The following is a 23,097-nucleotide window of genomic DNA, read 5'->3' on the forward strand; positions in this document are numbered from 1 at the left end:
TTTATATCTCCTGAAAATAATGAATTTGAAAGATAAATTTAACTCACTTGATATTCCTTTTTATGACTCTTGCATTTCACAGAACCATGACTTCCAACAGTGTCCAGTGAAAACTGATCTGACAGTTCACTGTCAGTTACCCTAAGCTGCACCTGTGAAGAAGCACCCTGAATTAATTTTCAAGTCACTGACATTTAAAATTATATACATATAAAGTAAGCATAAACATAACTTTTGAATAGAAACACCAGTATTTCCATTTAAGATGTAACAACTGCCAGTATCATCTCAGAAATGTATTTCCTACCATGCTTAGTTATGAACCATGTGGAATAAGCATTTTAAGTGTAAGACATTCCAGAGGAAGAAATCACATAAAGATTCCCTAAAAAACATCGTAATTAAAACTTCAAAGGAAAATCAATGCACTCTTGTAATCTCTCTCATACTATTCATCCATCAACAACATTCAGCATTAAAAAACTCAGGAAACTCAAATGGTGAATTTAACCTTAGCATACTATGCACCCAGAACCAATCTACCAACCACCATTTTAAGTATTAATTTTTCAAGTAGCATTCACTGTTCAAGTACCACAGCTTTACATTTCCTACACAATTTCTATGTCTTATTTGGAATTAGAACCTTTATTTATGCAGTTTAAATGTAAAAGGAATTTGTTTTATTTAGACAACACTTCTCAGTGAACTTCTTTCAAAGTGAGAATCTCTTCCTTAACAACACCTCTGATATATTTAAATTTCCTACCTCAAGCATATTTGACAACACTCTTACTTTGAACATTGTTTTTAGACAGAGATATTATAGGTTTCAAACCCTTTACAGAGCACAGGAAAGAATAAATACATTTTAAAGAGTAAAGATGCATTTATACAACAACATAAGGTGTCAGGATTGCAAAATAGAATACCTTGTTATTTTGAAGGAAGTTTTTAGGCTGGAAAGAAAAAAGGAGGGGCTTTTTGTAATCTGGAGGATGCTTGCGGTGAATACCATCCGCTTTGTATTGTAACATTCGACCAGTTTTATTCACCATCCAGTAGGGACTGTGAATCGCTATTATCATCTGCCCAGTTGTGTAGGTCACATGAACAGCAATATCCAGTTCAGTCTTATCCAGCTCTGTGACACAGTGAAATGTTGTGAAGCTGATATCAGGCAGATTGCTTTTTATATGGTACTCGCTTCTCCAGTTTTGATCAAGGTAGTTAAGCAACTGCAAATCTAGTTTGGTTTGGTCCAAGACTGCATTATGAATCTGGGCAGAACATCCTTCTTGTAGAGTGTCATATTTGTTTCCATTTCCCTTAAAAAGACAAGCAGACACCAAACAGGATACACTTACATTAATCACACACAAAATTAGTATCAACTTTTATGTTCTACCTAGCTTTAAAAATTAAGATACAAGCTTTTTAAGCAAAATTTTAAACTACCTTATGTGCTATTTAACTATGTTACTTTGCTAAATATCTAGCTTAAAACATTTTGCCAAGAGAACCTTAAGGTATAGTCATCGATACCTAAATCAAAAACTCCACCCATCACCAAATTCAAACACACTAATATTCTTAAATGACAAATTTCCTCAACACAGTATTTTCTTCACTTTTTAAATTTGTAAAAAACATACAGAGCCTGTTATTTCCATATATTTGGTACAAGCTACAGTCTCCAGTCCAAGTAACAGTTTATTTGTGACAAAGCTTGATATTACATTATAGTACTTGAGTTCAAATACTAAATATTAAGACCATCTGAAAAAAATCTGTCTCCCAACTTTATTTCTATTACCCTAGACAACATCAGTGGACAGAATTGTACCAGATCCATAGCATGAAATATACAATGCTGAGGAGTCAATGTCTATGCTGCATATTTTAGGTATTTTACTCAAGACTATCTCTCATCTGGCACTGGAAAGAATGCTTTTTAACAGTTAAAGTGCACTTGATTTTTTAATTTCATCTGGAAAGAATTTGAATTCTGGCAGTAGGCTGCTGGCAAAAAGGCAGGCCTGTGAGAATTTGTTAAAAGCATGCTACTGCTGAAAGTCAGTGACTGCACATAAAATGCTAACATAGGGTGATTCACTTGGTGCAGTCTTCACAGAAACAGCTGCACTATTTAATTAGGCTGAAGTTGGACTTGGGCAACTGAGTGACTCTCACAGGGCCCAACTGGTACAGTGTTAAGGTTTACTTTGCATATAAAACTGAAGTATGGCTTAATGACACCACATTTCACATTCTGTGGTAATATTTCAATTCTGGAAATACAGAATTGGACTGTATTATACATTTATTAGACTATGTAAGACTTGCCCTTATAAGATCTGTGAACTTGCTTCATAAATATTCCACCAGAACCCCTTTGTTTTAATCTCCATTTCAACCATCATTCACATTTTAAGTGGGAAATACCACTAAAATCCAAGCATTATTTAATTACCTCAACAGCATAAGTAATTTGGTAAGGAAGAAGATTGCGGAGAAGAACAGAAGGCCATAAATGAACAACGTATGGAAAATCCCATTCATCTTCTGCACCTAATGAAGTTGTCAATGAATCTTTTACAGGAACAATATTGATGATAAGTGATTGGTTAGTTGACCTCACAGATTGGCACTTCCTTTGTAATAAACTGTCAACATTTTTCATAATTTCATCAAACGTAATTCCTTCACACATATCATATTCTCCCACTCCGTTTTCATTGGCTAATGGCTGCAAACTCAATATGGATCTGTAAATGAAAACATTTTCAGACACTTAACATGTGACTGAATCTTTCAATTATAAAAAGTACTATGCAACAGGGACATTCTAATATTATTTTTATTCAGGAAGATTTCTAGCAGTAGTTCATTGCCTGCCTTTATCTTGATTAAAAAGGGATCAAATGATGGACTGGATCCCAAAATTTCATACTATTGTAACAGTAGGGTTCTTTTGTTCCATACCTCCACATGGGTTAATTAAATATTCTTATTAAGAGACTACAGAATTTCCTTACAAGTGCTGCTCTGTTCCTCTTCCAAGCTAAAGGCTTGCATCAACAGCTTACTCCTAGAACAGATGTGCAGAAAGTGCCCTTCTTTTCAGTCACATGAAGCACCAACTTAGTTCATGGATTGTTTACACACGTAAACATAATAATGCTTTTATAAGGCAATGGCTTTAATTTAATACAGCTGCTCCTGAATAAAATTTTCATTGTTTTAACACATTTCCTGACTGCCTAGTGGAACTCATCTGTGCAATGAATCTGAACATCACTAAATCTTACACTGATAGTTAGATGTATCAATGAATTAATGAATCTACAGCAAAATGTAACTTAAGTAAGGAAGAAGATACAAAGCTTTTGCTGTTAAATATAAGGAGAGTGTTTGGGAGAAAACTGAAGGAAAAAGTCTCTGCAAACATAAAAAATTCATAAAAGCAAACCTAAAACAAATTCATTGAAACAAACCTTTTTACCTACCTAAAACTTGGTAACAGTTCAGCTAAAATGCACATCCAAATTCACTGCAGTTTTCTTATTAGCTTGAATGTGATAATAGCATAGCTATGCTATATGCCAAGTTTTTCTACAGATGATGAGTCTTTTTTAGTATCTCTGATAAACTGTATAGCTTTTAATATTTTACTTCATAATCAAACAATCAAAAGAAGCCTTTTCAGAAAAAAACAAAGAGCTGCACTAATTCACCAAACATCACCCACTAAGAAGTATACCATGTGAATTACAATCACTGTGTTCCCAAAGTACCTGAGCTCAGATTTTTAAAGTAACTTAGCTAATTTAACTTCTTCATAAAAATGGATTTCAAAATATTTCCAATTCAACAATAAAATAGTACTCTGTTTAACTCAGATTACATGCTCTGAGAAGATTCTACCTAACAATGACAGCACAGCATTATTTCAGTATTAGGTAGCAAGGGTAAACAATTTTTTAGCATAATTATATGGATACAATAATAAAAAAAAATATAAACATATTGTACAAGAAAACAAAAATACAATAAAGTACCTGTAAGAAGAAAAGGGAATGTTGAATTCATTTGCTGGTGAAGCAGTCCCTAAACATCTTCCTTCTTCAAATACATTTAACGGGATTGAAAAGTGATTCCTTATCTATGTAAAATAAAAATTCCAGCAGTACACATTAGGAAAAACTGTAAAGATAAAGTATATTTTGAGCTTAATAAAGCAAGGATGAAAAGCCTTGTTTTTCATCTCACATGTATACCATTTAAGGTAAGTATTTCAGAAGAATTGTCTCTAAAACAGTAAATCTTCCTAAATGATCTGGCTGTGCAATATAACGCTACATTTATTTATTAAATAAATATATCAACTTAAAAAGAAGAGTCAACAAGACTTTTGAAAAACCAAAGACATGTAAATCTCAACTATATGGTAACTTTCCAAACTGTGGTCTCCTAAAAATATAATAGATACAAGGTTCAAAAATTCATATAGTGAAAGTGTAAGGGAAGTCAGAAGTTTAAGGTTAAATCTGTAATGTCCATTCTGGAGCACATAGTTATCTTTCCTGCAAACATTCTTTTTTATTTATTTCAAGGTTAATTTAATGGCATTAACTAGCTCTTGAAAAAAAAATAGAAATTATTCAAACAGTAAAATTTTGTTTTTCATCAAGTCATAAACCACTTTGAGTGAAAAAAGCAACTGAAATGTGACAAGAACACTATTTCTATAGAACTGTAATATCTGATTCATCACTGTAGCTATAAACTATATAATATCAAAAATACTACTTAATCAAAAGACATATACACTCACTTTTCAACTGACACTGTTGAAAATAATGTATCAGTGGTACAGAATGAAGAAAACTAAATTACCTGGCTGAAGGATAACTTGCGGAACCAAGCTAAGATTAAAAGAATTTTGATCACTTCATACAAAGCAAATAGTTCAAGACCAAAATTCGAGCCAATATTAGTTAACATTACTAATGAATTATCCTGATCCAAAATCTGACTGATGCCCACCTGCACCCAACCCATCTGTCACTTTGAAAATGCTTTTTATTCTTGAAAAATCAAACACAAAGCCAAGGTATATGGGCCATTCAGGTAATTCTTTAAGATATATTTTTTAATGTTTATTTAAAGACTACAGGATCCTTTTCATTCATTAAAGAATTAAATGTATGGATATATAATGACCTGAACAGGGGAACGTATCGTAATCATCTTGCTTCCTTCAACAGTATCAATTTGACTGACAATGGACCTTTCAACACCTGAATCCTCGTGCCTCACTTTGTAGATACATCGACCCACTTTAGTCAATGGAATCTTTTCCACAGTAGAATGATTATGTGGACCTAGAATTTACAAGATGAAACATGAAACACTCAAAAGAAGCATAAAGAAAGATCTGAAAGACAAAAAATGTGTATTCAACAGGGTTTTCTGTGTCATTCAATCTAATAATAAAAAAAACATCTGTCAGATGAAAAAGTACAATCAGCACTCTTAATATGCTGCCTTTGCAGTGTTACTAAGGAAACAGCAAAGATTCTTTTCTTGCCACAAGGAAAAGAGTAAATGAGTCCATCATTCAAACATTTAAGTGGGTTTTGCTACTGCAAATAAAATTAGTGCCTCACAGGAAATGTTTACAAGATTTAATGGCTTATTAACTAGGTACAGGTCTAATACTGTAAAAACAATTCAACTAATACATCATATGGTTGAGATTGCAAAACTTCCAATTGCTACAATATATCAATTCAAATTGTAAACACATACACCATTAAAAATAGCTAAATTTCAATTTTAGCTTTAGGTATGGTTTGTTTAAAACTATTTAAAACAATCTTTGTAAAAACAGCCCTTTTAAGAGTAACTTCTGTAAATATTCACATATATAGTTCTCAATTTGAAACAAAAATTATTTTGAGCAGCTGAATTCTGCAAAACATATAAATACAAACAAATATCTGACTGCAATAAAGATTATTACATGAATAATTTATCACAGTAGAAAACCTATGCTGCAAAATGAAGAAATATGATATACATAACTTTAAGCTGTAAAGGCTAAAGCAGGATTTCAAATACTGCCATGCATCTGGAATTCAAACAGACACTTCTTTCATGTTATGCTGCCCTCCATAATTTATTGATCTGTACAAGACACTGTATTAAGCATGATAAATATTAAAAAAAAAGAAGATGTATGAACTTTGGAACTTACAGATCTGAATGTAAAATCTCTTGCTACTCAGTGTTGTCATTGCTGTGAACTGGTCACTCTCATTTCTAGTTCTGACAAATTCCATATTTAAACTCTCTTTGTCTTCTAAATGAAATATTTTTGCTCCAAACTTAACATCAAGGACACTAAAGGAATCACTAGGCGAGACCGTGATGGGAACTCCTAAAGAATTTATTATTACAAATGGTGCTCGGTCTTTTTTGAAGATGTCTGAAGTTTGACTAGCTGCTTCAGCAAATGCCTAGAAAGTAAAGAATCAATACAAAACATAAACATACTGAATAAGGCTTCACCAAGATTATCACTGCAAGTATTCATTTAGCAATTCTAATACCGCATAGTTAAGAAATTTTTCTTACCGTGCCCAAGTTACTTAACATCTGCAGTCCTAACTTGGACAGTGTAATGTTAAGCTGGTCTTTTGAGGAAACATTTATTACTGTTTTATATTCTGGAACTTTGTAGTTCTCTTCTTCTTCATCATCTGATTCAAACAGTGCTTTTTTAGCCTTCTTCATCTGAAAGGAGATGTTTAAAGAATTCTTATCTGACCACTCATTCTGTAGATGGAAGTTTCACCTCAAGACTACCTATGTCTCCCTTTCCCCATTTCCATGTCCTGCCACAGTTTTCCATTTTTCTGTTGTTCATGTTTTTATTCTCAAATAGAAACTAAAGAAGTAGAGAATAAGAGAAGTAACAAATCATATATCCAGGAAGTCAATGGAATTCCAGTAACAGTAGCTAAATTTATGATTATTCAAAAGTAAAGAAAATATATACTAACTACTAACATATCCAGTAAATACTGTGTGGTAACATTCATATTAACCTCAAGTAACACTGAAAAATGTTACACATAATTGACTTCCTAATGTTAAAACAGTCCTCAAATTTAGTCTTTTTGTGTTTCCAAATCAAATACCTATTTTGTTTTCATTTGGTTGAAAGAAAAAATAAATAAACTTGATGGAATACATTTCTCTAGCCTTCAACACTTCTGGAAATTATGTATTTCCAAATGTTATATTTCATATCAGGGTGAAGACCTGTGGCTTGACTCACTACCTCTCTCCTGTATGTCTTGTACCAAACTTGTCAGGGGTATTTTTAATAGGAATTTCTTAACTGCAGTGTCACAGTCCATAGTTTTTATCCTGCTGAGTCTATTACTGGGGAAAATTTTGGATAATAACAGTCCTAGGAAAAGGGTGGGTCTTGAACTCTGAGCAACCTCTCAGGTTGAAAATATTTAAGCAGTTTTGAAAAATGTAAGGAAACAATGAAATGAAAAAGTTAAGACAGAAGACATACAAAAGGTGCCTCCCATCCTTCAATAACACCTTATCTAGTTTGAGACCAGAAACTAGACTATTTCCAGAAAAGATGAAAATGAAGTGGGGTAAGAGCATCACTCCCACAGCACTCTTTGTGCTACTCAACAGCTATCAGTTTTTCCAACACAATTTTGCTACACATACTATTGTGGAAAAAGAGCAGTGGCTTGTCTTTCCAAAGTCACTGAATGCATCATTAGAACATGGACAAACTGATACAAAGCTGTTATGATTACCTCGTTAATATAGTAATCTAGTAAACTAACCAAGGTATCTAATAAATACCTAAATTATTGCTAGAATAAAACTTTGCCACCTTAAAGACAATATTTAACAGATCTCTGAATCTGGATCTTTCCTTGTATAAGAACTGGTTTCATCCCCTACTTGGGTAAAAATGCTCAGTAACCAACAAGAAGGAACAAAATTGTTAAATTACTCTCAGAAATGAAAGGTGGAGAGCATTTGTTTTTTCTAAGGTATCATAATGTTATATTTGAGTTCAGCTTTGGAAACTATACCTTGATTTCGAGAGTCCATGGCTTGAATAAGTCAGTCTTCTCAACTTCTAGCGGTTCAAGCAAAGGTTCCCACACGCCAAACATCTCATTAAAATAATGTACCTATCAAAATACAGAAATCAGTTAGGAATTTACACAAAACTTAAATTAAAAATAGTATTTAGAATTATATAATTTATTTTGGTAATTAAAATATTCATAATCAGATTTTACTTTCAGCTGCTACCATAAAATGAAACAAATGCATTAGAGAAATAAATGAGACAGCTAAGTCACCACTATGAAGTGAGGTCCAAATAAGTAGTAAAAACTGTGCCACTTAAAATACAATTTTGGTTTAAATGGCAGGTGCACTGGAATTCAAAAACTAGATAAGGAAGAATCTACCTACAATAATCACTGAATTTTGTCACTAATTTCCAAATATGAGTCAGTTTGGATGTTTTATGAATTTATACCACATAACGTTTTATAGAAACAGCACATTATATATTCTACTGTAATATTAACTGAAGATTATTAGAGACTTTCAGCCAGTTGCAATTCTAACATTTAACACGGATGCAACAGGTCTTTAGGAACTTGCTATGAGTGTAAATGTGAGGCTGCCTAACACCAATTACTGTGCCATTAATTAACATTGTATCTTCATGCATCAGATTTCCATTAAAATTTAGCTATCTTAACCCCTCATTCCCATCATGCTCCCACAACACATATCTGCCGGAGTTTAGTCACCAAATACAAGAGTTACTTTTCTTTGATTGTCTAAACAACATGTATGTAAGATTCAGCAAATAGGGTTTAGCATTATAGGAAAACTTCTGTTTCTTTATGTAAGATTCCTCACCTCCAGCTCAAGACGAGAATGTAGGTTGATTAGAGTACTCCAGTTCTTGACTTCTCCAACAAATGAGGACTTGGCTAAAAGCATTGGCACTGTTCTGTGCCCAACTCCAGCTTCAAGTGTTAGAAAAACAGATTCTATATTAATTTTCAATGACTCTCCTGTGGGAACCAGTTCAGTGTTAGGAATTTTATCTTCATTTTCATTAGTCTCTTCAAGAAACCACAATTTCAGATTTTTTATATCTTTCTTATTCCATAAATCCGGAGGAATTTGACTAATCTCTTCATTTGTTGTTTCCGTAGTTTGATAAAGGGCTGATGTAATAGTAATTACTGTGTTTATGATTATTGGTGAAACCTACAAATAAGGAATTGGAATAACTGGAAATGAGAATCTAGTACAGAAACAGCTAGTCTCAGACAAAAAGGCATAATGAGTATGTTACAGTAACAAAACACTTCCATTTTCTACAGGACTCTCATTTGAACATACTTCCCTTCCAGAAGCAATAGTTCAATCTTTTCAGATTTGCAACCCCTGCCTTATTTCCAGATAGAAGCTTTCTAAACTACATCATTCAATGATTTATCTGAACGCTTCAAAACTTATCTCTGCACACTAGCCATTTTCTAAAACACAGATTTAAACTGAAGCATAGTGACACAGTTGTTCACTTTCAATTTTATTCATTTTGATATGCTTCATTAGGCAGGTGACCTAATGATAAACTGGAACGATTCCCCACTTCAGTCATTCCTGAAGCAAATTCATAGCCTGCTGAGTGGGAAGTAGAAAACTAAAAACACAATACAAGTCTACTTACTTCTACTGTTAGAGATTTAATGGTCAGATCAGCCATCTGTGGATTAGTACCTGACTGTTTCATTTCAAAGAAGAAGTCACAAGGCTGCAATACCTACACAACAAAGTAAAAACACACGTCATATAGAGGAAAAAAATATTTTAAAAAACTTATTTTGAAATCATGCACATAAAAAGTACTGAAAGAAAACTTATGAATATTTGCTTCTTCAAAATCAAGAGAATTCTGAACACTAATATGTTGAAAGAAGTAACAAGTATCCAGAAGCATCACCTCAGGCATTTTCAATCATTAAAGACTGAAACATCAGCTACAGTAAAATACATTACACTTCAGTAACTCCATTCTTACAGCAAAGTCTACAGATATCTTCAATGCACTGCATCATCATGTCTCTACTTTTGAGAACCAATTCTTCAGTTGCCATACAGCAAGGACACAGTTACATTTTTCCTGAATAACAACGTAACTGTTGGAATCACAATCACTTTGTTCCAACTTTGTTTTGCAATCAGTCCCTGAACATTAACACCTGCCAAAGTTTAGCAAATCAGAGATATGCTATAAACAAAACCAGTGCTATGGTAATAGAGCACTCAGATGTAATTAGATTCTACTGATACTGTACAGACAGGACAATTTGCTTTCCAATCCCCATCTGAGATGGTAAGTCTTTCAAAAACTCTAATTTCAAACCATATTAATTGTGCAATATTTTCTGACATCTCTGTCCATATCTGAATCAGATGCTGGAGGCACAGATATACCCTGAATCAGTTTGGCCACACTTTTTCCAAATGAGTTTGATCTAACAGAAGTTTTTGTCCGTATTATTTTTTACTCTATTACTCAAATTTCCTTCTTTCCTTACTCTGTATCACATTCAAGAATGAAAAATAACAGATTCTTCTTTAGACTAACACACATGTAAGAAATATATAAAGACCTCCTCATTATTTGTGCTATTTTATATCTGGCAGTTAGTTTCCCTGCTTGGCATCTGGACGATACCGGGGGATGTGGTTTAGGGGTGACTATGGTAGTGCTGGGTTGTCAGCTGGACTAAATGATCTTGAAGGTCTCTTTCAGTTTTCATGATTTTGTCATCAAAAGGATGAATTCCATCCAACCCAATTATTTTCTGTCTTAGGTTACAATGTAAGGTGCATCCAAAAGTATGTATTCTATTACCATTTTCATAAACTGTTAAAAGCAGGTGGGGCAGTGTTCCTTATCTCCTCCATGACTCATCCCTGGTAACTCCCTCCAGGGGGATATCTTCTGTTAATGGGCCATCAAGCCTCACTGCATGACTGATAATATTACATCATTTCAAAGTGAGTTGCTGAACCCAAGGGGAGGAAATGAGCATTCCTATCTGGATATAATCTGAGGTTTGGAACACCACAAGTGGCCTTATCCACTGGATTCCCAGAGGACAGGAGCTCCATAACCACCACTGGAACTTCAGAGGAAGATCAGACCCTTCCACAGGATCACAGCTTCAACAGAACCACATCTACCACTTCAACAGGATTGCAGCCACCACTTAATCAGACTGCTACCAACATCCTGACCAACAGGGTGTCAGGTTGTATCCTGACTCTGTCAGTGTTCCTGTATTATTGCATCTATTTTAATTTTCCTATTAAATTATATTTCTGATTTGGAATCTCCCACTGGTTTGCTTTCAAACTAGTACACTTTCCCAGACTAAAATTGGATTCTTACAGAAAACCTGGGTTCAGAGGTTTGCTTACACATGTTTTCAAAAGGAGCAGTTATGGTCCTACCTACAGGTAACTTTTTTTTTTTTTTGACTCTTCTCAAGAACTATCTGCATCTTTCAAGGATGGTACTGTTTTAAGCAGTAAAACTAGTGTACTCAAAAGGTTTTTTTCCTCTATCTATAGCACAAGCATCCTGTCAGATTCAGGTCTTCTCCCTGTTTCTACAGCCTGAGATAAGAGATTCCATCAGAAGATATTCCTGTAAGAGGGAGAACATAGTGTGAAGCCTTCTAGTAGCCTTCTACAAGGAAAGTAACATTTATATCACATTTGCCAGCTACAAAAACAGAAGTTGAACAAGTTTGTATTGTATTGTGGCTATCAATGCTAGTGCATCACTTTCTAAATGACTAGATTAACATTTTAGTGCAATTAAAGTCTGTGTACACCCAAGGAGTAAACTGAGGTGCTATGATTCTACCTGAAATTGAGATGAAATGGAAGTCCCAATCATTCTGCTAATAGCTTTGGTCTTTCCTACATCACTCCATAAGCAAGCAGGCATTAACAGACAGCTGAAGATTTGCTCTTCAAAATTAATCTGTGGTCTGATGCCATGGATAACTGCCGTATATACAGTCAATTTGAATTTTTTCTCTGATGCAACAATATCATCACAGAGTTAACTGAGAAACAGTTTGCTATAGAGGCAGAAAAGCTGTAAGAAACTCCAGGAGTCAATGCACTGCCACCTGAACAGTAACTAACAAGTCTGATTCTGTTGCAAAAATACAAATAGGCAGTTTTAACACAACAGATCTATGGACCTCAAAATTGGGGAATTTATGAATAGCATACAGTAAGTAAACTATTTCTTAATATGCACTTCCTTTATTTTTTTTTGTGACACTGTTATTCCCTTACACAGCTATTAAATACAAGGTTTTAGACTAATGGCACCCCAGATTTACTACACTGCATTTGACATAGCATACACTTACTATTTATTGGGCTTACATGGGATATGAAAGTTAACTAATATTTTATTCCTTGGGGCTGTGAAGTGTAGCTTGTCATACAAAGCAAACCCCATTGTCACAGATCAAGATGACACTTTAGGCATATCAGACAGAAGAGAATAAAATCAACAGTTAGTCATAAAATTTTACTTACACTGTAAATGTATATTACTATACTGGTATATACATTTATACTGATATATACATAATGATCAACATTTCAGATATGAAAATCTGAAATCTACTTGCATTTTAGTAGTATAAGTTACACAGCATCTTTTAAATACACACTGAATGGCTGCAAACTCACCGTAGTAATGTTCTCTTTCCTTTCTTCTGGAAGAAATGGGCATGCTTTCATCTGTATCTCTCTAACAGCAGCTGTCATGTTGTACCTTTCAGGGCTACTTTTAATGAAGACCTCACACTGTGTTGTAACCACCAAGGCAGGAGCATCACTTCTTGTTAAATCAGCCACAAACACAATCTCTGGATTTTTAACAACAATGTTCATCTCCATCGTAGATACAGGCTGCACAGATGCTTCAGAAATAGAAATTACATTAGTTTAACTGTTCAAAGATTAAATTTCAATTACTTTCTTCTTGTTATTTAATTCTTAATATAATAGAGTTAATATTTGAATTAATAATATTGATTATAATAATTAATTTTTGTAACTTATAGGGAGGCCTTGACTATTTAGGGGTAAGATCTAGCATAACTAGTGTTAGCAGATCTGTAGATCCCTGCAACTGACATTTCTAGGCTCTTCACTGCAGGCACAAAACCATTTAATATCTAATTACTCTTGGCTATAACAAAAGACTTCAGGAAGCTTCTCTGTCCAAATGAAAAGGGTAACAGTATCACCACTGTTACTATCTCTGGCATTAAGAAATGTATCAGCTTCATAACTATATATGCCAACTCTGATAAGTCTTAAGAAAATGCTAGGTATATTTTCTGCTCTCTGGAGTAGCGAAACCTCATTTTTTCACAGGACAATAATCCAGCATTACTGATGCCTAATGTAAATACTTGCAATAAAAATACACTTTCATGTAAGACTTCCTTATCTGTTCAGACTTTGACCATCAGCAAATAACTACAACAGGCGTGGCTGAGAGGGATACAACTACAACACTTTGGAAAGAAACACCAAAACAACTGGGACTTGCTTTGGCATATATTATGAGAACTACCTGAGGCTCGGAAGCTTAAAAAGCATATTTTCTGCTCAAATGGAACAATTTTTTATGTCAGGTACTCAAGCTAAAAGTCTGTTTTCTGATGTAGGAAGAAATGCAAATCAGTGGATAAATGAAATGACAAATCTAGGCAGCAATATCAGGCAGGCTAATCCCATGTGTAAAGCACAATATAATACACTCCATTATTATTCCCATTCTATTTCAAACATACATTTTTAGATGTCTTCTTTCTCTAGTAAGACCAGACTTCATTTGATAACAAAGACTAAAGGTCATGAATCTATTCCCATGATGCAAAGAAATCAACATCAATGGTTACAAGCTGTTCTATATATAGAAAGGTTACAAGCTGTTCTATACATAGAAACATAGGAAATAGCATAAAAGGAGTACTGTCTTTCTTACATAGTATTACAATACCAAAATTAAGCTGATATCCAAATACGGACTCTAAACGATTTCTGGTGTATACTGGTATATACCTTGGTCCTTTACAGGCAATGACTGTTTGAGATTTCCCTGCGCAGCAGCACTTTCTGCTTTAGCCTTTAGGAATATATCTGCTACAGTAAGTAGAAACTCCATGCTTGCACAAAGGTATATCTCTTGAACAATAACATCAAGAACAGTGCCATCTCTCCCCTGTTTGTAGTTTACATCCACCATAACCTTTTTTTCAAATCCATGTTTCATTTCCACCATTCTAAAAGATAATTAAGGAGGCATTTAATGAAGCAATAAAAAGCCAGCCACAAATACTGAAAAACAGCCAAGATTCTCATTCCAGATGCAATACATTAACAAGATTAAATTTAAAAAGCAATACAAATAATTTCAGAACATAAAAACATTAACACAAATTTTATATAACTTTAAAACTAATTGGAATCCCATGCACTAGTAACTAAAGGTGTTCATAATTTTAACATGACAAGCCATCATATTTCCTTGTTTTCACATCAAAAGTACTACATTTTACTGAAGTTTGTTAGTATTTGTGAAACATCTCAGTCTTACTAAGAACTTAATTGGAAAATGAAATTGTTTTCTATGTGCATTTGTTAAATTTGCATTTAAAGTTCAGTTTATTTAATTTTTTGTATCTAGCACTCGTCTCTCATAAAGGTATGCTGAACAAAAGGCACATGAAACATATATCCACAGTAATATGTACTTTAAGAACTCCTACACTAAAACAATGGCGGTTTTAACAGAATACTAATAAAACTGAAGTGTTATAAACTCTTTGTCAAACTCTAATAAACAGTAAATTATGTAAGTTACAGACCTTGGTGTGGCCTTCTGGATAGACTGTCTTTTATCATCTAATGTACAATTTGCCAGTTTGACTGAAGCATTCATTGAACCATCTGATAGCATTTTCAGAGCAGCTGACATGAGAACTAATTTAAACTCTGCAAGCTTCAAAAGGTCATCTCTCTGATCCAAAGTGTTAACCTGTTTAAATGAAATATTTTTAGATTTCATAACAGGTAGCAAAAAATAATACATAGGTGTGATACACAGTTTTATTCTAACTGATGATATTTTCAATAATAATGAATTAAATAAAAGCACTATTAATTCAAAAGACAACCACAATCAACAATATACAAGAGAAAAATTTCAAAGAGCAAAGCTCTGCCCTTCTACCATCTTTCTAAAGCAAACTTACATAAGTGAGAGATCCAAGTTTTACTACAAATTAGAAACTTTTAGTCAGAAATCTGGCGACAAGCTTTGTAAGTTTAAACCAAGATGAATATAAATGCATTCCTATTGACAAATTTAAGAATCTTTCTCCACCACTTTGTGTGTGTCCATGTATTCATCTCCACATGTAAATAATGAATATGCTTCATTCCTCTACATATTTTTCTTCCCAAACTGTATTTTAAAATAATATCAATTTTGATCAGATTTTTAGTCAGATGACAGAAGATGCCATGTATTATGTGCTACCACTGGTTATTCTATTTCTTATAGTATCTGCCAAAAGCAATATAGCTAAAATAGCTGTTCTGTCATTTCCATCACATTTGTTGTTATTGCTAGAATACACTTTCTCTGTCATAAAATAAACTATTCTTGTTCAGAATTTCCAGGACTCTAGGCAACCTTAAAGCTGCTGATTAGGCTTAATAACCAAAATAATACTTACCTGCTTTGAATTTGGACTATACAACACTAATGTCAGAGAGTCAAATCTGAAGTCCAGCTTTAGTGTTGTTTTTATTTTCACAGGTGAATGCAATTCCACCACAGCTGATGTCACAACAGTTACACCTTTCAGGAATCAGAAAAATGGTTAATATTAAGAAAATTATCTGACTGCAAATAAGGGAAAAAACAAAACAAAACATCCTCACTTACAACCATAAAGACAGCAACTTCCCTTTTTCTCCACATGTAAATCCATCCACATTTAGTATGTGTTTATCATGCTTTATTTAACTACTTTTGGCAAAATCACACCATGTTTGAGAATAGAAAACACTCCTCTTACATATTCTACATGAGTGTTTTACCATCTTTAAAACACAAATGTACAACTTCCCCTTGATACTGCACAGTACTGTGCACAAGACTGTTACGAAGAACACAAGTTTATTTACATCCTCATTTGTTTATCTGCCACACTGTTGCTGGAGTTTGTATTTAATAAAGGAATTCAACAAAAGATGGTTTTCTTAACTTTACTTGCTTTTCTTCTAGTGTGTGCTGAACAGCTGATAGGCAGTAACATATATTGAACAAGAACATATTTTGGGGGCGTCATCATTAAACAGACAAATAGATCTAAATCAGAACAACAATGAAACCACCATATACAGGAAAGAGAGTAAAATGGAAGCCTTCCAAAGTTGGGATGTTAACAAATGTAGTCGACAGGCTTTTAAGTGCTGCCTCACATTATGGCCAGGAAAACAAGATCCTTACATTATATGTCATTCTCCAAAACTCACTACAGTGGCTCAGCTGCTCCTCTTCACTATTATTACTGTCAGATATAGCTCAAAACACAGTGTCAAGATAATAGGTCCAATGGTAGTCAACCGACCGCATCTGCCAAGGAGGAACTTAGTGACGGCAACAACAACAGAACAGCAGTGGCAACAGCTGCAGGACAAAATACCTCTAAGAGCCTGGCAGGGGTTTCCCAGATCCAGGGAAACTCAAGAGATGGAACAGACCTGGCAGGGCCCAGGAGCTCTCTTAAGAGCTCCTGGGCCCTGCCCTCCTCCACCCTGAGGGCCTCGACAGAATAACCAAGGGAAATGTAAATGACTTTTGCAAGCCTGATCAACTTGGAGCACAGTGAAAAGGTGGGCAAGCACGACATGGCACATCAGAAGGATGTGGCACAGCTGCAGCAGTTCACATGGGCAGGGCATGTAGGAGGGTAGAGTGACCATGCCCCCACACCCAATTACTGAGAGCTCACCTGGTGGTTTTCGCCTATGCCATGAGAACAGACAACAGTGACCTCCATAAAGCCAAAAGCCATTGCTAGATGGAGCATAGCAACCCAGACTGCGCTTCCTCAGAAGCATACACCTGTTCAGATCTGCAGCTGCAAAGAGTGTTTGAGCTTGGCATTAGCACCAGAGGGCAGGACAGACTACACTTGTGTGCAGTGGGACCAGGTGAATGACCTGCTGAGCCTAGTGGCTGAGGTTAGAGAGGAAGTGGAGAGCCTGACGATTATCAGGGGGTCTGACAGAAAAATAGACTGGTGAAAATTGCTGAAAGAAATGCAGGAGGTGGAAGCTAAGCCCAAGGCAGAGGAACTCCAACACTGTCATCAGACGGAAAGAAGGGATCTAAATGCTGGGGGCAACAGGAAAATCACCTCCCTTGCCTTCACAGGCAACCTTAGGAAATAGGTATGAAACTCCAGAACCTGAGAGTGAAGCAAATGATAATGAAGGTGAAGGTCTACCTGGGGGGGCTGCCCAGAGTGGGTCAGTCAACCAAATGCATCACAATTTCAGGTTAAGTAAGAGGGAAGAGTAATTGTTGCAACTCTCTTCTGAGAGGAACTGAGGGCCCTGTATGCCAGCTGGACCCATCCCACAGGGAAGTGTGCTGCCTTCTGGGGGGCTCAGGTAAGAAGTATTACTAGGAGATGGGATCTGGAACACAAGTTATGTTCTCGTCTGTCTTGTCAAGAGAATCATGCAGATGAACACCTTGGCAACACAATTCTGTGTTACTGTAAGAATTTTGGTTTTGTTCATCATGGGTCAGTTTATGGAACACAGAGCCTGATGGCACCAACCAGGGTCCTCCTGTCTCAAAGGGGAAAAAGGACTTCAGCTCAGGAGTTAGCAGGGCTTGTTGAGAGAGAGCTTTGAAGTAGATTTGAAGGGGAACGAGGACAGAGCCAGGCTTGACGAGATAAGGTGGAGAGAAAGGGGAGAACTACAGTGAACACCCAAGCAGCAAAAGGAGGCCTAAGAGGGAACACAGTCAGTGAATGCAAACATCCAAAGATGAAACCACAAGACAGACTTTGCACAATCAATGCACTTCTATAACATGCCTGTACACCAACGCACACAGTATCAAAAATTATCAGGAGAAACAAGAAATGTGTATGCAATCAAAGGACTTTGACCTAATTGCAATTATGGAGATGTGGGATAGCTCACATGACTGGAACTTTGTCATGAAGGGCTATATTCTGTTTAGGAGAAAGATTCTATGTGAGGAAACACCCGGAATGTATCAAGCTCTGTCTTGCAGTGGATGATGGGCAAGTCAAAATCTTATGGGTCAGGGTAAAAGGACAGACAAGTAGGGAAGACACTGTTGTGGGTGATTGCTGCAGGCCACCCAAGCAGGAGAAGGAAGTGGATGAGGCACCTTCAACATGCATCACAAAGCAGCCTCAGAAAAAAAAAACACTTGTGGGGGACTTCAACTACCCTGACATCTGCTGCAGAACCATCACTATGAAATACAAACAGCCCAGGCAGGTTCCTAAAAGCACTGATCACAGCTCCATGTCATCCTGTGGAGGATCCCACAAGGAATGTTGTAGCTGCTTGACCTCACACCAACAAGTAGGGAAAGCCTTGAGATGGATGCGAAGTTTGGGGACAGCCTTGGCTGGGTAGTGATCATGAGACTGTAGAGTTCCCTACTGGGTGAAGAGTGAACAATGCAGCAATTAATATTGTAACCATGGATTTCAAGAGAGAGAACTTTAGCCACTTCAGGGAATTCTCTTGAAAGAATCCAGGGGAACAGGGGAAGAGGAGTTGACATTCAAGGATCACCTCCTCCAGGCTCAAGAACTGGCATCCCAATGCAGGCCAGTGAGCAAGAAATCGGGCAAAGGGGCAAGAGACCTACATGGAGGAGTAAGGAGCTTCTGTCACTACTCACACATAAATAGGAAGACGTAAGAGAGATGAAGCTACATAGGAGATGTAAGTGGGAGGAAGCTACTTAGAATGCATATAGAGAGGTTGTCAGGCTAAGTTGAGACATTGAAGCCCAAGGCCCATCAGGAACTAGATCTGGCCAAGGATGTCAAGGACAACAAGAAGAGCTTCTCTAATAACAAAAGTAAAACTGAGTGCAACGTGGGACTATTGCTAAATGGAGGGGAGACACTGGTAACAGAGGAAGCAGAGGATTTACTGAATGTCTTCTTTCCATCTGTCTTCACTGACAAGACCAGCCCTCAGGAATCTCTGACCCAGGAGGCCGGAGTAAAGGAATGTTGGAAGAAAGCCTTTCCCGTGGTAAGGAAGGATTGGGTTAGACAACCTGTGCAAAACTGACACACACAAGACCATGGGCACTGATGGGATACCTTTATGAATGCTGAGAGACTTAACTGCACAGAATCATCTTTGAAAGGTGGTGGTTAGGAGTGATGCCTGAGGACTGGAAGGAACCAAATGTCACCCCAGTCTTCAAATACAGCAGTGAAGGAGGACCCAAGGAACTACTAGCCAGTCAGCCTCCTTTCAACCCCTGCAAAGGTGCCTTTGTCTGGAGGCCATCTCTTCTATCCCCATGGAAGACAAAAAGGTGATCAGGAATAGTCAGCAGGGACTTACCGAAGGAGAATAATGCTTGACCAACCTGAATGTCTTCTATAACAAAATAACTAACTGGATGGATGAGGTAAGAGCAGTGGTTATTGTCTACCTTGACTCCAACAAGCCTTTCAATAATGCCTCTGACAACATCCTCACAGGCAAACTCAGCAAGTGTTGCCTCAATCAGTAGACAGTGAGGTGGACAGGGCAAAAAGTTATGGACAGGAAGCTCCAAACAGAACTACTTTACTGTGCAGATGACCACACACTGGCACAGATCGCCCAGAGAGATTGTGGAGTCTCCCTCAGCAGAGATATTTAAGAACTGTCTGGACACAACCCTGTATCATGTGCTCTGGGATGATCCTGCTTGAGCAGGGAGGTTGGACCAGATGACCTGCTGTCGTCTCTTTCAACATAACCCATTCTGTAAGATCCTCTATACTGATTCATACCCCTGATTATTGCCCACTTCTGTTTCTACAGGTTGGCAATGATAACGTTGAGGAAAAAAAGCCCTATGGCAGTTAGAAAGGACTTCAGGATGACTGGTAGAAGGCACAGGAGCACAAGGTGGTATTTTCCTCAATCCATCAGTGGCAGGGAAGAGCACTGAAATAAACAGGAGAACACACCTGATGAACACACTGCTTGAAGGCTGGTGACATTGGTGGAATTCTCTTTTTGTGACCATGAGACAATTGATGTAATACCAGGACTGCTGGGGACAGATGAGGCTCATCTGTCTCAAAGGGGTTGAAGGATTCTTGCTCATGAGTTGGGAGGACTGATTAAGAGGGCCTTCAGCTAGATTTTCAGGGAGGTGGGAATAAGACCAGGCTCACTTAAGATGAGCCTAGGGGTAGGATGACAGGGTTAGGAGTAAAATCTGTAGCCCAGCTGAAGTGCAACTACACCAATGCACATAACGTGGGTTACAAACAGAAGGAGCTGGAGGCCACTGTGCAGCAGGAAAGAGTTGGGGGTTGGTTCTTTCCCTTTTCCCTCTGTGGAATTTTCCCCACTGTCATGCTAAGATACCTGTTGACTGGGCCCTGGTGACAAGAGGGGGGAGAGAGAGAGGAGGGAAACCCCCTGAGATTCAAACAGCCAGAAGAGGAAGTGGAAGGCTGGGCCTCGGCCCATTTCCCCCATGGAGTTCGGACCAGAAGGACGATCGCCGTCGGTGTCCCATCCCTGCCATCCCAGCACTGGGAGCCATCCTCACTGCTGTCAGACCCTGCACTGCTGCCTTCTCGCTGTAACCTGCCACCATCCAGCACTCTGCTGAGCACTGGGACCGACACCGTGAGCAGAGGGCTCTCTCCATCTCTCTCCCCCTGAGACAGCGCTGCCATCACCCCCAGCCCTCCTGCGGCTCTGCGGGACCCGCCCGCCCCCAGCACCGGGAACTGCAGCTCAGGGAAAAGGTGCCTGCAGCCAAAAAACACTGGGACTGAGTTACTGTTCTGTTTGTGGCTAATTTCATAGCTGTTGTTGTTCTTGTTTGTCTTGTTAGATATACTAGTAAAGAACTGTTATTCCTACCCCATATCTTTGCCTGAGAGCTCCCTTAATTTCAAAATCATAATAATCTGTAGGAAGGAAGGATCACTTTTTTTTTTTTTTTTTCAGTCCAAAGGGAAGCTTCTGCTTTCCTTAGCCAACACCTGTCTTTCAAACCAGGACAGATTTTGGTGCCACAATGTGGGGCCCAAGGGCATTGAGAGGAAAGGGTGAAAAAGAAATAACAGATCTTGAGTTACCTCAGTTTTGTGTTAGGTGGCATCATGTTGTCCAGCTTACCGTGGTTTGGGCTCCATGTGGCCACAGCTTTATCTCTCCCATTTGCAATCCCTTACTTGAACATGGGTCCTATAACTCAGGCTGCTGTAACTATTATCCAGTTCCTTTTGTGGGCTGATAACGTGAGAAATTCATGGATTTTTAACTTCCTCTGGAAGGTGGGCACATGGATTCAGGGCTATCACACTCTAACTGTATGTTTTTGGGGCTACTTTAATAATGGTACATACTGTGAGGATATGACACCAGGAAAAATTTTGTCCCAACCCCTTACACAGTTTTTTGGGTCTGCTCCACCAGCTTATGAAGGGTTCAAATCTCTTCTAAGTAGTAATGATATCATACAGTGGCTGACATTGCTAATAGGCCATGTAAACCTGTTCTATTTAACATTCCGAGATGAGGGGAGATTGACTTGGGTAACAACCCTGATCCATCCCCCAAAAAGTAGGGATTGTGTCCCAGAGGCTAACTTTGCCCCAGAGATGAAGGATGTTGCCCCTGAGCCCGACTCTGCCCCAGAGAGCTGGAGTCCAAGGCAGCAAAGTGGTACGCCACCATTGACATTGCCAATGCATTTTTTTCCATTCCTCTGGCAGCAGAGTGCAGGCCTCAGTTTGCTTTCACCTGGAGGGGCGTGCAGTACACCTGGAACCGACTGCCCCAGGGGTGGAAACACAGCCCCACCATCTGCCATGGACTGATCCAGGCTGCATTGGAAAAGGGTGAAGCTCCAGAACATCCACAATACATTGATGACATCATTGTGTGGGGGAACACGGCAATGGAAGTATTTGATAAAGGAGAGAAGATCATCCAGATTCTGCTGGGAGCTTGTTTTGCCATCAAGAGGAGCAAAGTCAAAGATCCTGCCCGAGAGATCCAGTTCCTGGGAGTAAAGTGGCAAGACGGGCGGCGCCAAATCCCCACTGAGGTCATCAATAAGATCACCGCGATGTCTCCACCAACCAACAAGAAGGAAACACAAGCTTTCCTAGGTGCCATAGGCTTTTGGAGAATGCACATTCCTGAGTACAGCCAGATCGTGAGCCCTCTCTACCTGGTCACCCAGAAGAAGAACGAATTCCACTGGGGCCCTGAGCAGCAGCAAGCCTTTGCCCAGATCAAGCAGGAGATCGCTCATGCTGTAGCCCTCGGCCCAGTCAGGACGGGACCAGAGGTGAAGAATGTGCTCTACTCTGCAGCTGGGAACAAGGGCTTGTCCTGGAGCCTTTGGCAGAAGGTACCTGGTGAGACCCGAGGCCGACCTCTGGGATTCTGGAGCCGAAGTTACAGAGGGTCTGAAGCCAACTACACCCCAACAGAGAAGGAGATCTTGGCTGCTTATGAAGGAGTTCAAGCTGCCTCAGAGGTGATTGGCACAGAAGCACAGCTCCTCCTGGCACCCCGACTACCAGTGCTGGGGTGGATGTTTAAAGGGAAGGTCCCCTCTAC

At 37.8% G+C, this 23,097-nt stretch overlaps 1 protein-coding gene across 1 annotated transcript in view; it reads right to left on the reverse strand.

The window, feature by feature from the left end:
* The window catches only part of VPS13A (vacuolar protein sorting 13 homolog A), a 111,002-nt gene that overhangs the window by 36,405 nt on the left and 51,500 nt on the right, over positions 1-23,097 (reverse strand). The window contains exons 36-49 of the mRNA XM_062513616.1: positions 15,939-16,063; positions 15,066-15,235; positions 14,260-14,480; positions 12,874-13,106; positions 9,815-9,907; positions 8,992-9,348; positions 8,142-8,243; positions 6,643-6,801; positions 6,263-6,524; positions 5,227-5,387; positions 4,062-4,165; positions 2,474-2,768; positions 933-1,328; positions 48-152 (exon numbers count right to left, since the gene is read on the reverse strand). Coding sequence (XP_062369600.1) covers positions 48-152; positions 933-1,328; positions 2,474-2,768; positions 4,062-4,165; positions 5,227-5,387; positions 6,263-6,524; positions 6,643-6,801; positions 8,142-8,243; positions 8,992-9,348; positions 9,815-9,907; positions 12,874-13,106; positions 14,260-14,480; positions 15,066-15,235; positions 15,939-16,063 — 2,783 coding nt within the window. The remainder of the gene's footprint in view (positions 1-47; positions 153-932; positions 1,329-2,473; positions 2,769-4,061; positions 4,166-5,226; positions 5,388-6,262; positions 6,525-6,642; positions 6,802-8,141; positions 8,244-8,991; positions 9,349-9,814; positions 9,908-12,873; positions 13,107-14,259; positions 14,481-15,065; positions 15,236-15,938; positions 16,064-23,097) is intronic.

Source organism: Cinclus cinclus, chromosome Z, assembly GCF_963662255.1.
Source record: "Cinclus cinclus chromosome Z, bCinCin1.1, whole genome shotgun sequence".
Taxonomy (NCBI): Eukaryota; Metazoa; Chordata; class Aves; order Passeriformes; family Cinclidae; genus Cinclus; species Cinclus cinclus.